General features: G+C 38.9%; 1 protein-coding gene across 1 annotated transcript in view; it reads left to right on the forward strand.

The window, feature by feature from the left end:
• Positions 1–13,858, forward strand: part of MINDY4B (MINDY family member 4B) — a 164,451-nt gene that overhangs the window by 88,038 nt on the left and 62,555 nt on the right. Inside the window, exon 11 of the mRNA XM_073579063.1 lies at positions 3,867–4,037. Within this exon, the coding sequence (XP_073435164.1) occupies positions 3,867–4,037 (171 nt within the window). The remainder of the gene's footprint in view (positions 1–3,866; positions 4,038–13,858) is intronic.

Genomic DNA, 13,858 nt, shown 5'->3' on the forward strand with positions numbered 1-13,858 from the left:
ACATACATACTACATACATACTACATACATACCACATATATACTACATGCATGCTACATACACACTACATGCTACATACATACTACATGCTACATATATACTACATACATACTACATACATACTACATATATACTACATGCATGCTACATACATACTACATGCTACATACATACTACATATATACTACATGCATACTACATACATACTACATGCATGCTACATACATACTACATGCTACATACATACCACATACATACTACATACATACTACATACATACTACATGCATGCTACATACATACTACATGCTACATACATACTACATATATACTACATGCATGCTACATACATAATACATGCTACATACATACTACATATATACTACATACATACTACATACATACTACATGCATGCTACATACATACTACATGCTACATACATACCACATACATACTACATACATACTACATGCTACATACATACTACATATATACTACATGCATGCTACATACATACTGCATGCTACATGCATGCTACATACATACTACATACATACTACATACATACTACATGCTACATATATACTACATATATACTACATGCTACATACATACTACATATATGCTACATACATACTACATACATACTACATGCTATATACATACTACATATATACTACATACATACTACATACATACTACATGCTACATACATACCACATACATACTACATACATACTACATGCTACATACATACTACATATATGCTACATACATACTACATACATACTACATGCTACATACATACTACATATATACTACATACATACTACATACATACTACATGCATGCTACATACATACTACATGCTACATACATACCACATACATACTACATACATACTACATGCTACATACATACTACATATATACTACATGCATGCTACATACATACTGCATGCTACATGCATGCTACATACATACTGCATACATACTACATGCTACATACATACCACATATATACTACATACATACTACATACAATACATTCATACAATACATACATAGACATACAGTACATATAACATAGAGTAACATACTTACCAATACTTGTCACATTGTTCCCCGAAGCCATTGTCTTTTACGGAATAAATATTAACATAACAAACCACAAAAATACTCACCCACGATCCGAAGCAGTCCACGAGTGTGTCCCACGACGATCTTGGGTAGAGAACTGCAGCATCAGCTGTTGCTGCCGTTCTCTACGGGCTGCAGGAATCCAATGACGGAAGGTAGGTATCCTTCCGCACTGTATTCCTCCACCACTTAAAAAAAAAAAGTCCCTAGTCTCACTTTATGCCATTGCTGTGTGGGAATTTCCCACGCAGCAATGGCATAAAGTGAGACTAGGGACTTTTTTTTTTTTAAGTGGCGGAGGAATACAGTGCGGAAGGATACCTACCTTCCGTCATTGGATTCCTGCAGCCCGTAGAGAACGGCAGCAACAGCTGATGCTGCAGTTCTCTACCCAAGATTGTCGTGGGACACACTCGTGGACTGCTTCGGATCGTGGGTGAGTATTTTTGTGGTTTGTTATGTTAATATTTATTCCGTAAAAGACAATGGCTTCGGGGAACAATGTGACAAGTATTGGTAAGTATGTTACTCTATGTTATATGTACTGTATGTCTATGTATGTATTGTATGAATGTATTGTATGTAGTATGTATGTAGTATATATGTGGTATGTATGTAGCATGTAGTATGTATGTAGCATGCATGTAGCATGCAGTATGTATGTAGCATGCATGTAGTATATATGTAGTATGTATGTAGCATGTAGTATGTATGTAGTATGTATGTGGTATGTATGTAGCATGTAGTATGTATGTAGCATGCATGTAATATGTATGTAGTATGTATATAGTATGTATGTAGCATGTAGTATGTATGTAGTATGTATGTAGCATATATGTAGTATGTATGTAGCATGTAGTATATATGTAGTATATATGTAGCATGTAGTATGTATGTAGTATGTATGTGGTATGTATGTAGCATGTAGTATGTATGTAGCATGCAGTATGTATGTAGTATATATGTAGTATGTATGTAGCATGTAGTATATATGTAGTATGCATGTTGCATGCATGTAGTATATATGTAGTATGTATGTTGCATGTAGTATATATGTAGTATGTATGTTGCATGTAGTATATATGTAGTATGCATGTTGCATGCATGTAGTATATATGTAGTATGTATGTTGCATGTAGTATATATGTAGTATGAATGTAGCATGTATGTAGTATGTAGTATGAATGTAGCATGTATGTAGTATGCATGTTGTATGTATGTAGCATGTATGAAGCATGTAATTTTTTTTTATTTTTTTTTTACATTCAACACATTAGCCGGATGATGGGACTACTACTGTCCCATCATTGGCTAATGTGTCAATCACTGTCATGGTAGCAGGCATCGCCCGATGGGACTTGTAGTCCCATCGGACGATGCCTGCACAGACCCCCGAAGCCTGCACAGCCCCCCGGCAGGCCGGCACAGCCCCCCGGCAGGCCGGCACAGCCCCCCGGAGCCTGCACAGCCCCCCCGGCAGGCCGGCACAGCCCCCCGGCAGGCCGGCACAGCCCACGGAGCCTGCACAGCCCCCCGGCAGGCTGGCACAGACCACCGGAGCCTGCACAGACCCCCTGGCAGGCCGGCACAGCCCCCCCGAAAGGCCCGTACAGACCCCAGAGAGGCTGTACAAGGGAAAAACAGGATTTTTCTTATTCCGATACCGGAAGTCCCATAGACTTGAATGGGACTTCCGGTATCGGAATCGGCGATACCGATACTTTTTTTTAAGATCGGCCGATCCATTCCGATCCGATACTTTGAAGTATCGGACGGTATCGCTCAACTCTAGTCCTGTGTGAATAGAATCAAAGATTGTAATGAATTTATGTTCCCACACCCTGCGATGTTTCTGTGATTTAAAATTGACTACTAAAATGACAACTTTCATATTGTCTATGTTGTATCCTGGATCACAGAAATGTTTGGCCACAGGTAAATGATTTTTTTTGTCTGTAATTGTATGACGATGAGACCTCATCCTTGCTCTCAGTCTCTGATCTGTTTCTCCAAACACGGTACCATACCACTTTTTTCGTTTCACAGATCTCATACACGGATCCATGTTTTTCACACATATATGCATAGATCCATGGGTCATTGTGCTGCCCGAGAAAATATGGACAGCACATGGATGTTTCACGGAATGTGTGATTGTAGCCTTAAAGTGAACCTGACATCTGAATAATGCTGCCGATCAAGGGGCAGCATGTATCAGGCACTGGCTGCATGAATACAGCCAGGTAAGTTTGACTCAAACACTGCAGCACTTGTAAGTCCAGAGCAGCAGGAAGGAAGAAGCCGCCGGGGACCCGCCTGTCTGACTGGTTTGTAGTGCGGCTTGGTCCTCGGCAGTTTTAAAAAGGTTGAAGTGTTTCAGGATCAAGCACACCTGGCTGAGATCATACACACCTGGTTGAGATCATACAGCCAGTGTCTCGTACATGCTGCCCCTGGATCGGGCAGCATGTATTAGCTGTCAGGTTCTCTTTAAGATGAAGAGTTGTGCCAATTGTGATTAACAGTTCCTATGCAGATTACCATGAAGTGGCTCCAAAACAGTAATAATATTAGTGATACTGATAAATATTTCTTATAATTAAATATTTGTGAAAATTAACTGTTTTAAATCTGAAAGCTGCCAGAATATTAGAATTAGAACCTGAATAAGCACATAGAACATATTTCAATGATTTGGTTATAAATCCATTGACTACTTTTTTGCAGGCAGTATTGAATCTTATGTTAACTGGTAGAGCAAGTCCACATGTCTTTAATGGAGACCAAGCTCTGGATGACCAAAATGTGGAGCAGAAGTACCATGGAGTCCTTACACGCAGTGATGTGGGCTACTTACATTGGAGTAGAGAAGAAATGGAACAAAACAGGCTTCCCCAGGTAACAGATGAAAGACATGAGATACTTTTTGTTGGCAGCTTGATTTATCTAAATGTTTAGAATTGAAAGCTGCCTGTTTATATCATATCAGTACAGTATTTGGCCATTGTCTGCGTCTGGTATGGGAGTTTAGTACTTTTTCAATTTTATACGGTGAATCTGCAACACCAAATAAACTTATGGACAGACATTCTGCTGCTTCTGGAAAAGAAGTATATCTTTAAAACTATACATACTGTACTAAATGTTTGTGACAGATGTGGAGAAGATGCTTCAGAGTAAGAATGCTTTAAAAAAAATAGAAGTGTTGAGAATTTATTTAATCATTTAAACGGCAAAGTGAATAAATAAAAGAGAAATGCAAATCAAATCAATATTTGGTGTGACCACCCCTTGACTTCAAAACAAGACCAAAGAATCAATTCACCATACATTTGAACTCAGTTTTTGAAGGAAATCAGCAGGGAGGTTGTTGCAAACATCTTGGAGAACTAACAACAGATCTTCTGTGGATGCAAGCTTGTACCGTTAGTGATGTAATTCCAGACACACTTGATGATGTTGAGATCAGGGCTCTGTGGGGACCATATCATCACTTCCAGGACTCCTCATTCTTCTTTATGCTGAAGATAGTTCTTAATGGCATTGGATGCATATTTGGGATCATTGTCCTGCTTAAAAAAAGTAGAGCCACTCAGACATCTTCCCAACAGTATTTCATAATGGATAAGTATCTGCCTGTATTTCTCAAAAGGGAGGGCACCAGAAATGTCAAAGCGGAGGACCATAGACATATCGATTGGAAAGGAAACTTAGCGCAACCGGAAAAAAAAACACATCATGCTTATATTTTTTAAAACAAAAATTGGTCTTCATGGAATAATTGTGGCCAAAGATCATGCCTTTGATATGGAAAAAATGCCAAGTAACTTGAAAATATTGCAACTGGGATACATAAAAATGTCCCAGTTACTCTGGACTGACGAGTGAAACTTTAAATATTTGACTGTAACAAAAGGTGTTTTCTGCAGGAATGGTAAAGAGTGGCGAAATATCTTTGCTAGTTCGGGGATGCTTTTCAGTAAATGGGAGTTGGTAATTTGTTTTCCAAACGTTTTATTGGAGTTTTAATAAATGGGGAAGAAGGGGAAGGGGAGGGAAGGAAAGATGAAAAGGAAAAGAAGGAAAAGAGGAAGGACAACAATGTCCAAATGTAAAGAATACATGAAATGTAACATGTTAATGCAGAAGCATATTATACAATGAACTATTACAAAGGTAAGTATTTAAGCATATAATATATTAAATTTGTTCCAAGCCAAAGACCTAACCCCAAAGGGGCCTAGGCAGGCGCACTCTGGTTGAAGACCTTAAAGGAACAGCTCCAGCCATCTAGACCATTTCCTAGCATGTTTGGCAAATTGATCATGCACATGTGCAAATTTCAGTTCAAAGGAATGATGAAGGCTAATTTTGTCTATAAAATCGTTAATTTGTGGAGGTTTTGGATTTTTCCAAAGGAAAGCGATATTGTGCTTGGAAACTAGTAAAATGTGCATAATCAACAGTCTGTTAGTAGGGTCAATTTTGTCAGCGTCTAGAGAAAGAAGGGCCAGACGAGGAGACAAAATAAGTCACGTTCCTAAGATAAAATCGATAAGATTTGAAACCTTTCTCCAAAAGGGAACAATTTTGGGACATTGCCAAAATATATGCAAAATATTTCCTGGCCTTCCACAACCCCTCCAACAGAGTGGAGAATTGTCAGGGTTGATTCTATGGAGTCTTACAGGGGTATAATACCATCTCGTTAAAAGTTTGAAGTGGGTCTCTTGTAGTGATAAGGAAATGGTAGAGGCGTACGAGAGGGAGCATGCCTGTTCAAGGTCAGGAGGGTCAATTATTGTATGTAATTCGTTTTCCCATTTGATAATATTTTGAGTCTTGACCACTGCAAAGCTATTATTACGCCACTTGTAAGTATACTCAAAACTCCAGAAAATATTATGGTCTATATTACAAATAAGATTAACTGCTGGTTCAGAAATTCTTGGTGAAATAGCAAGGAACTCATGTAGTTTTGTCTTTAAGGATGACATATTGTAAGAAAGCAGGAGTAGTAGATTGAAATCTATTCTTGAGTTTGTTATAAGGTGTACAAAGAGCACCATCGTATAAATCTTTGAGTCTTTTGAGACCAAGTGCAGACCAAATGGGGTCAATAGTCTGATTGGATGCTTGAAAAATAACTGATAAGGTCAAATTTTTTAATGTGACTTCTTTATTAGAGCCTCTTTTTGGAACAGAAAATTTTTTCCAAGCTTCAGAAATAGCTTGAAAAATTGGATGAGAGTTTTCAATTAATTTTTTATGAAGGAGTTGGTTCAAAATTAGTAGGTGAAGAGGTTTATAATTGTTAAAAGACAATTCTAGCTCATGCCAAGCTGGTGTCTTATCATGTGGCCTCCAGAATGCGCTTTGTTTGACTAAATTTGCAGTCTAATAAGCCGTGATATTTGGGGAACCAGCTCCACCATAAGATTTATGATTGTAGAGAATGTTTTTTTGCTATTCTGGGTATTTTGTTATTCTATATAAAGGAATTCAATGAGGCTTGGAGATTTGAAAGAGAAGAAGTGGGAAATTTTAAAGGAAGAGAGCGAAGTAGATATAGGATTTTTGGGTAGATGCATGATTTAACCATCATGATTCTTCCCCACCAAGATAGTCCATCATCTCTAGATATACGAAATTCGTTAAAAAGCTTTTTGGTAAGAATCTCTAAGTTTAATTTTATAAGAAAGTTTATATTTTTGACAAATTTTAGGCCTAGGTATGTCAGCCCATCAGTAGCCCAACCCGAAGGCGAGAGGCCCTCAATTTCTCCTTGGTCTATTCCCAGGTTAAAGCCAAGTATTTTGGATCTAGAGTCGTTTATTTTAAAATAAGAGACCTTGGAAAAAGTCCGGATTAGAGATTGTAAGGCAGTGGTGATAGAGTTGCTTGGATCTGTAAGGGTAAGAATTATATCATCTGCATATAACGCTATTTTAAAATCTCTATGCAAGGTTTTAATTCCTGAGATCTTTGTACTATTCCTGATTAATTGAGCCAGAGGTTCAATGGCCAATGCGAAAAGCAATGGTGACAAGGGGCAGCCCTGTCTAGTCCCATTAGCTATATTAAATGTAGGGGAAAGATGATTGTTGGGATATACCCTTGCCCCAGGGCCAGAATACAAAGCCATAATACCTCCCGTGAGTCGAGAATTCATTCCAAATTTTTTGAGAGTCGCTTCGAGATAAGACCAATTAAGGCGGTCAAACACTTTCTCAGCATCAAGAGAGATAACAGTGGCTTTGAGGTTTTTCGAGGAAATGAGCTTAATTATGTTAATGAGCCTTCTCATACCATCTATGGATTGTCTTCCTTTAATGAAGCCTATCTGATTGTTGGAAATTAGTGTCGGGAGAAATTGATTTAGTCTATTAGCCAAGATTTGTGCGTAAATTTTTACGTCTGTGTTGATGAGGGATATAGGTCTATAATTAAAAACTTGGATAGTGTCAGAATTTGGTTTAGGGATTATGACAATGGTCGCTTCCAGCATCTCTTTGGGAAATTGACCTGATTGGAAAGCTGAATTAAATACTTTTACAAGGTGAGGGGCCAATAAATTACTAAAAGACTTGAAATAATCATTACTAAACCCGTCTGGTCCGGGTAATTTAAATGTTTTAAGTTTTTTTATAGTTTCCAGGACTTCTTGTTCAGTGAAGGGAGAAGACAAAAAAGATAAGTCTTCAGAGTTGAATTTTGGAAGGTTCATGCTGGAAAGGAATGATCCAATCTCTGAGGTAGTTGTCTGCAAATTAGGGTTATCCTGATTAATATTGTACACATTTTTGTAATAATCGGCAAAAGCCTTTACAATATCTTTAGGGTGGACCAAAGATGTACCATTAGAGGAAGTTATATTGTCAATTCTATTCCGTTTCCGTATATTCTTAATTCTGTTTGACATGTATTTTGAAGGGCGATTTATAGATAAGTAATGCTTGCATTTTGCTGATCTAATAGCTGTCGTAAAAATTAAGTATGAGTTTCCTTAATTGCATTCTAAGATCGGTAAGTTCTGATAATGCAGCTTGTTTGCTAGAGGAAACAGAGGATCGACAAAGTTCCTCTTCTTTAGATTTAATTGACTGTTGTAGGGTAAGGATTTTATCTCTGTTAACTTTTTTTTGTCTGGAGGAAATTTGGATCAAAACTCCCCTCAATACCGCCTTGTAAGCGTTCCAACAGGAAAATGGATTTAGGAGGACGGAGTCGTTTTCACTAAAATAATTCTTTAAGGCTGAGCTGATTTCAGATTTGGAGGAGGGGTTATGAAGCAAAGAGGAGTTGAATTTCCACATGAATTGGGGGTGAGTTGGAGACCTTATTGTCAATTCTGCAGTTACCGGAGAATGATCTGAAATAGATTTATTAAGCATGGAGACGGAGGAGAACCTTGGCAAGGAGAAGACATCTGTGAGTATCAAGTCTATTCTAGAGGCCGACTGATGGCCATCAGAAAAATGAGTAAATTCTCTAGATGTGGTGTTCAAACAGCGGAATGAGTCGAATAGCTCGTGATTATAAATCCAGCTGTTCAAGGATTGCGATCTTTGTCTGCTGGGGGAGGTGGAATCTAGTGTATTATCTGGCACCATATTAAAGTCACCTAATGAAAGGAGAGTTCCTGAGCGTAAGGTGTCGATTTTTTTCATTAGCTTATTTAAGAAGCTAAGTTGTCTGATGGTGGGAACATAAGTATTAACTATTGTGAAGGTGTGGCCGTTCAATTTGCATTGGAGAATATGATAGTGACCTTTTACGTCCTTGACTTCAGAGAGAAATTCAAAGGAAATTGAATTACCAATCAGGGTTAAAACCCCAGCTTTCTTTTGTGGGCCGCAAGACTCAAATACAAATGGGAAATTTTTGAGATTTATAGAAGGGTGGTTGTCTTTTTTGAACTTAGTTTCTTGGAGGCATACAACCTCAAGATGCAACCCGTTAATTTCTTTACCAATGGAAAATCTCTTCCAAGGGCTATTTAGCCCCCTGACATTATAAGACACAACTTTTATTTTCATGTTACAAGAGTGGCAAGGACCGTATGAAGTGGGGTAGATGAAATAAGGAAACCAGAGTGCACCTACCTTTGAAGAACTTAGTTAACAAAAAAAAAGACCTAAAACTGAAGACCCGTTTAAAACCGAAAATAGAAAAACACAATACAGTAAGAACAAAATTGTCCTTCAGAAAGAGCCTAGCCGGTATGCTCTAATTCCTTAGTGGGGAAAGTTTATGTAAGGATCCCATTAGAGGCATCCTTTAGCTGTCAATCATAACTGCACTGTTCCTAGAAGGAAAATAATCTCATGTGATATATGAGTCCATAAAGAAGTAGAGAAGTAAGAAAACCTGTGGAAAGAAGAATTATATGCAGAGTAATACACTGAACAAATAATCAAAAAGTGTAGAAAGGCCTTTTAACCAGGAGAGAAAATATGTAGGCAGGGTCTTTCTGTTGGATCATCCTGTCTCTGAAGATGGCCTGGGGTCTTGAGAGTTAGAGTTTCTATGGCGATCGGGTATCCTGCAGTAGGACAGGAAATCTCTTCCTTGCTTAGGCGAGAATAGGACGGTCGTCTTTCCTTTGTAGAATACCAAAAGTTTAAGTGGAAAGCCCCATTTATAGGGGATATTATTGTCCCTCAAGGTGGAGGTGACTGGCTTAAAAGACTTTCTTCCTTCAATCGTTTCCTTTGAAAGATCCGTGAATAGCTGAAGGTGAGCATAGGGTTCTGGAAAACCTCCAAGATCTTTAACTGATTTTTGAATTTTTTTCCTTGATCTTGAAGAAGTGGACCCTTAAGATGGTATCTCTAGGTAGATCTTTATCGATATTCCGTGGTTTGGGAAGTCTGTGGATCCTATCTATGATGAGATCCTGGTCTGTAAGTGCCGCTAGTAATTTTTTGAAAATTGTCTTGACGAAGTCTTCTAGTTTATCCGGTGAGATAGATTCTTGTATTCCTCTTATTTTCAAGTTGTTTCGTCTGTTCCTGTCTTCTATATCCACAACTTTAATTTTAAGTCTGTGAAATTCAGATTTGAGGTCATAGGTGTCTTTTAATAAATCATCAGTGTGTTCTTCCACTACAGTTAGCCGTTTTTTGTGGTTGTCTAACCTGCTGCTAAATTTATCCAAGGTGGACTGTAAAATTTTATTTTGCTTTTCAAATGATTGAGACATACTGGATGTGATTTTCTGGGTGAGAGTATCCATGTAAGAGTGCATGGATATAACATCCAGATTTTGGGAAGGAGAAGGATTGGTGTTATCTATCTTAAATTTTGACCTTTCCGGCGAAAAGTTTGGTGAATTATCTCCAGACTCAGGACTTGAAGCGTTGGCTTGGGATGTGAATTTTTCAGAAGTTTTACCAGGATTTTTCCTTTTTGATGAGAGAGATGTATCCATGACCTCTTTATGAGGAGATCTGGCCTTAAATGGGTTAACGATATCCACTTGATCTTTAAAGTGAGGATTGTAACAATCCTGAAATTTTTGTGCTTTTTGAGGAGTTGTATTAGACACTTTTGTTGATTTGGACACTGGAGTAGCCTTGTGACTCATCTTGTGCCCTTTTTTTAATCCTGCCTCGCAGGGATTATATTAGAGAGAATTGATATTATTGGTGATGTTTATACTGAATAAACATTAAAAATATAGAAAATTCTTGTGTCTTCCTATGCCTTTTTATAAAAGGGACCGTGAGGAATGAGATACACCACAGAATCTGATGGCACTTTTAATATTGGGTGATGCATACAGTAAAATCCTTTATTAACTGCGCGCCGATATAGACGCGCTTCCTGTGACTTTAAATGCAGCCGTGACAGGCGGCTAGTCTTCACACAGGGCTCAGTGACGTCAGTCCCCGCTCATAAAATATGCAACAGGGGAGCCGGCAGCTGATACACGGCACCGCTGAAGAAAGGCAGATCACCCCAGTGGAGCCGCACAGGAGCGGTGGTAACATAGAAATAGGCACAAATCACAGACTATTTTGTGTCCTTCCGCCTCACAGATCTGTTATAACAGGAAAATGGCTACTTGAGATAGGACGTTGAGATGAAAGAGATCCCTCCGCAGCTGTTATAGCTCACGCAGCTTCGCACAAAGCAGGGAAATATAGCTAAATTAGGACACCCTGGGACTTCCAAAGGGTCTAAAACAGACAAGAGGCGGTTCCAAAAAAAAAGTCAATGTCTTTTAATTATGCAGCGAGAGAAATCCTGTCAGATTAGGCACAGGGTAGGGACTATTTTGTATCCTTCCACCAATCAGCTGGTATATGACAGGATTTTTGTAAAAAAAAATCTCCAAAAGACAATAAAAATCTTTAAAATGTGGTAGACAAGCGTGGAGATACTTTTTCTGAGGACAAGGACTGCCGGTGGGTAATGGAGGGAGCAGGGAAAGGATTTTTTCACTCACGGTTCAAAATGGTGTCACCTTGCAGTAAAATGGCGGGAAAAGGCCTCAGATTTCAAAAATGTCTTTTTTAATGTCCAAAGCTCAGACAAGGGGTATCAGAATGTACTTCTGAGTAACGAGAAAACAATCCTTCCGTGGGTTATCGAAGAAAGCGATTTTCTTTTGCTTTATTTGTCCCTTTAGGAGATGCCTCCTCAGAGATCCTGAGCCATGCGTGTTACACCATCGCCAGCTCAGGCTACGCCACGGGAGTTGGTAATTTGGCCACAATTAATGATGTCCTCAATACTGAGACATATAGGCAGATATATCATGTGAAACCAACAGGGAGCTATCTGATTGGCTTCAAATTTATTCTGCAACAGGACAATAGCCTCAAACATACAACCAATGTAATTTAGAACTTGCTGCAGCTTAAAGAAGAACAAGGTGTCTTGGTAGTGATGATATTATGGCCTCCATAGAAACCTGATCTCAACATCGTCAAGTTTGTCTGGGATTATATGAACAGAAAGAAGAGTCTGCGCAAGCCTACATCCACAAAAGATATGTTGTTATGTAAGGGTGGTGGATTGTACTGTCGCATTGCAATCATGTAGTGTGTATTGTATCATACGTCTTTTGTATATATCGTGTCTGTGAATTGTGTTGCAATGTGTGGGATAATGTTGGTAATGTACGTTAAGTATTGATAGTATATTTTGTAGGATAGGTACTGTAGGGATGTAGATAGTTGATGATGTGGTAAGTTAGGAGTTAATGGTTGGGAAACCGACAATGGGAAGGGTTAGTGTTAGTGAGAGCGAAAAAGAGTTTGGAGTGAGTAGTGAACAGAGCTGCAAAAGGGTGTCCCTAGGTAAGAGGAAACTGGGGGATGAGGGATAGTGAGCTCCTGAAGAAAGTGACCGATGAGACAGAGTGGCCTTGCAGAGACGGGTCCCAGGAGAGGACATGTAGCCACGAGATCTGGAGCTTGTAACGCAGAAGGTAATGTGCCTTTGCAGGACTGAAAGACGGGGACTAGTGAAGGGTCACGATCAGGAGTTCCAGGACATCAGTAGTGGAAGAAATAGGACACGGAACCGCTGAGCAAGCAAGGAGACTTGCTGATCAGGACCATAGCATTAAAGCTGGGTTATAGTGAATTAGGAAGAAACAATGTGCCCCACTAGCCCTAGAGTAGACTACAGAGGAAGATTGCTTTCTGGAAAAATGCTCCATACTGGAAAAAAACATCCATAAGACTTTATACTTGCTATCTCTTGGACACAAACCTTACCAAGTTACTGTTCAGTAAAGACTTTATTTTTGAATGGTGGTCTCCCTCAATGAACTGTAGAACACCTGGTCATGACAAACCCACACCATCGGTTATATGCAGCCTGCACAGGCATAAGGCCATTATAGCACAAGTCCGCACACTCAGTCAGACCTACACTTCCATTTAACGTGCCACGACTACTGCCCTGCGCCACGCTACAGTTAGTTCTTCAAGATGTTTGTAACAAACTCCCTACCAAGTTCCATCAAAAACTGTTTGCCAGTGCATATAGTTTTGATTTCGATTTCCCATTTGTTCAATCATTTTGATAGAGAAAACTAAACTATTAATAGGGTTATCTGATACCAATACTCTTTATTAATATCTATTTTGAGCCTTAGCAACTTCAATACTTTGTTTTATTTTACAATTCACAACTGTTCTCCTTAGACTGCTAGTCCCTGTATTTTTTTTTTTACTTTACTTCCTGATGACATTTTGAATCAATCGCTTTGATAGAGGCAGGGAGGAGTGACTGCAGCGCCAGAACTTCTATCAACACCACCACATTTCTTCTGTCACCGCCACCACCCATCTTCAGATCTCGCCACCTCTTTCATTGAAATAAGAGGTCACCTGGGGATGGTGATAGAAGCAGAGTGAGTGTCAGCAGCGCCCTGATGGCAAATTGTTTCATTGACAGATTACAGAAGCTGTGGGGTGGCACTGCTGTCTCTCACTCTGCTTTTATCAGCGCCCCTTGAAGATGTTTCATTTCAGTGAAAGCGGGGACAGAAGAATTGTGGCAGTAAAAACAGAAAATGTGGATCGTCAGAGACAGAAGAAGTGTAGCATCAATGACAGAAGATTTACAGATAGATGGAGAATAATATGGAATTTTAAAATAAATCAAATTACAAAAGTGGCTAAAGCTTAAAAATCGATTTTTATAAAGATTACTATATGTATCAGCCAAAACCCTTTCATTTGAAAGCATTCTTAATG

This window comes from Dendrobates tinctorius, unplaced genomic scaffold (genome assembly GCF_039654945.1).
Source record: "Dendrobates tinctorius isolate UK_male_01 unplaced genomic scaffold, ASM3965494v1 ptg000060l, whole genome shotgun sequence".
Taxonomy (NCBI): domain Eukaryota; kingdom Metazoa; phylum Chordata; class Amphibia; order Anura; family Dendrobatidae; genus Dendrobates; species Dendrobates tinctorius.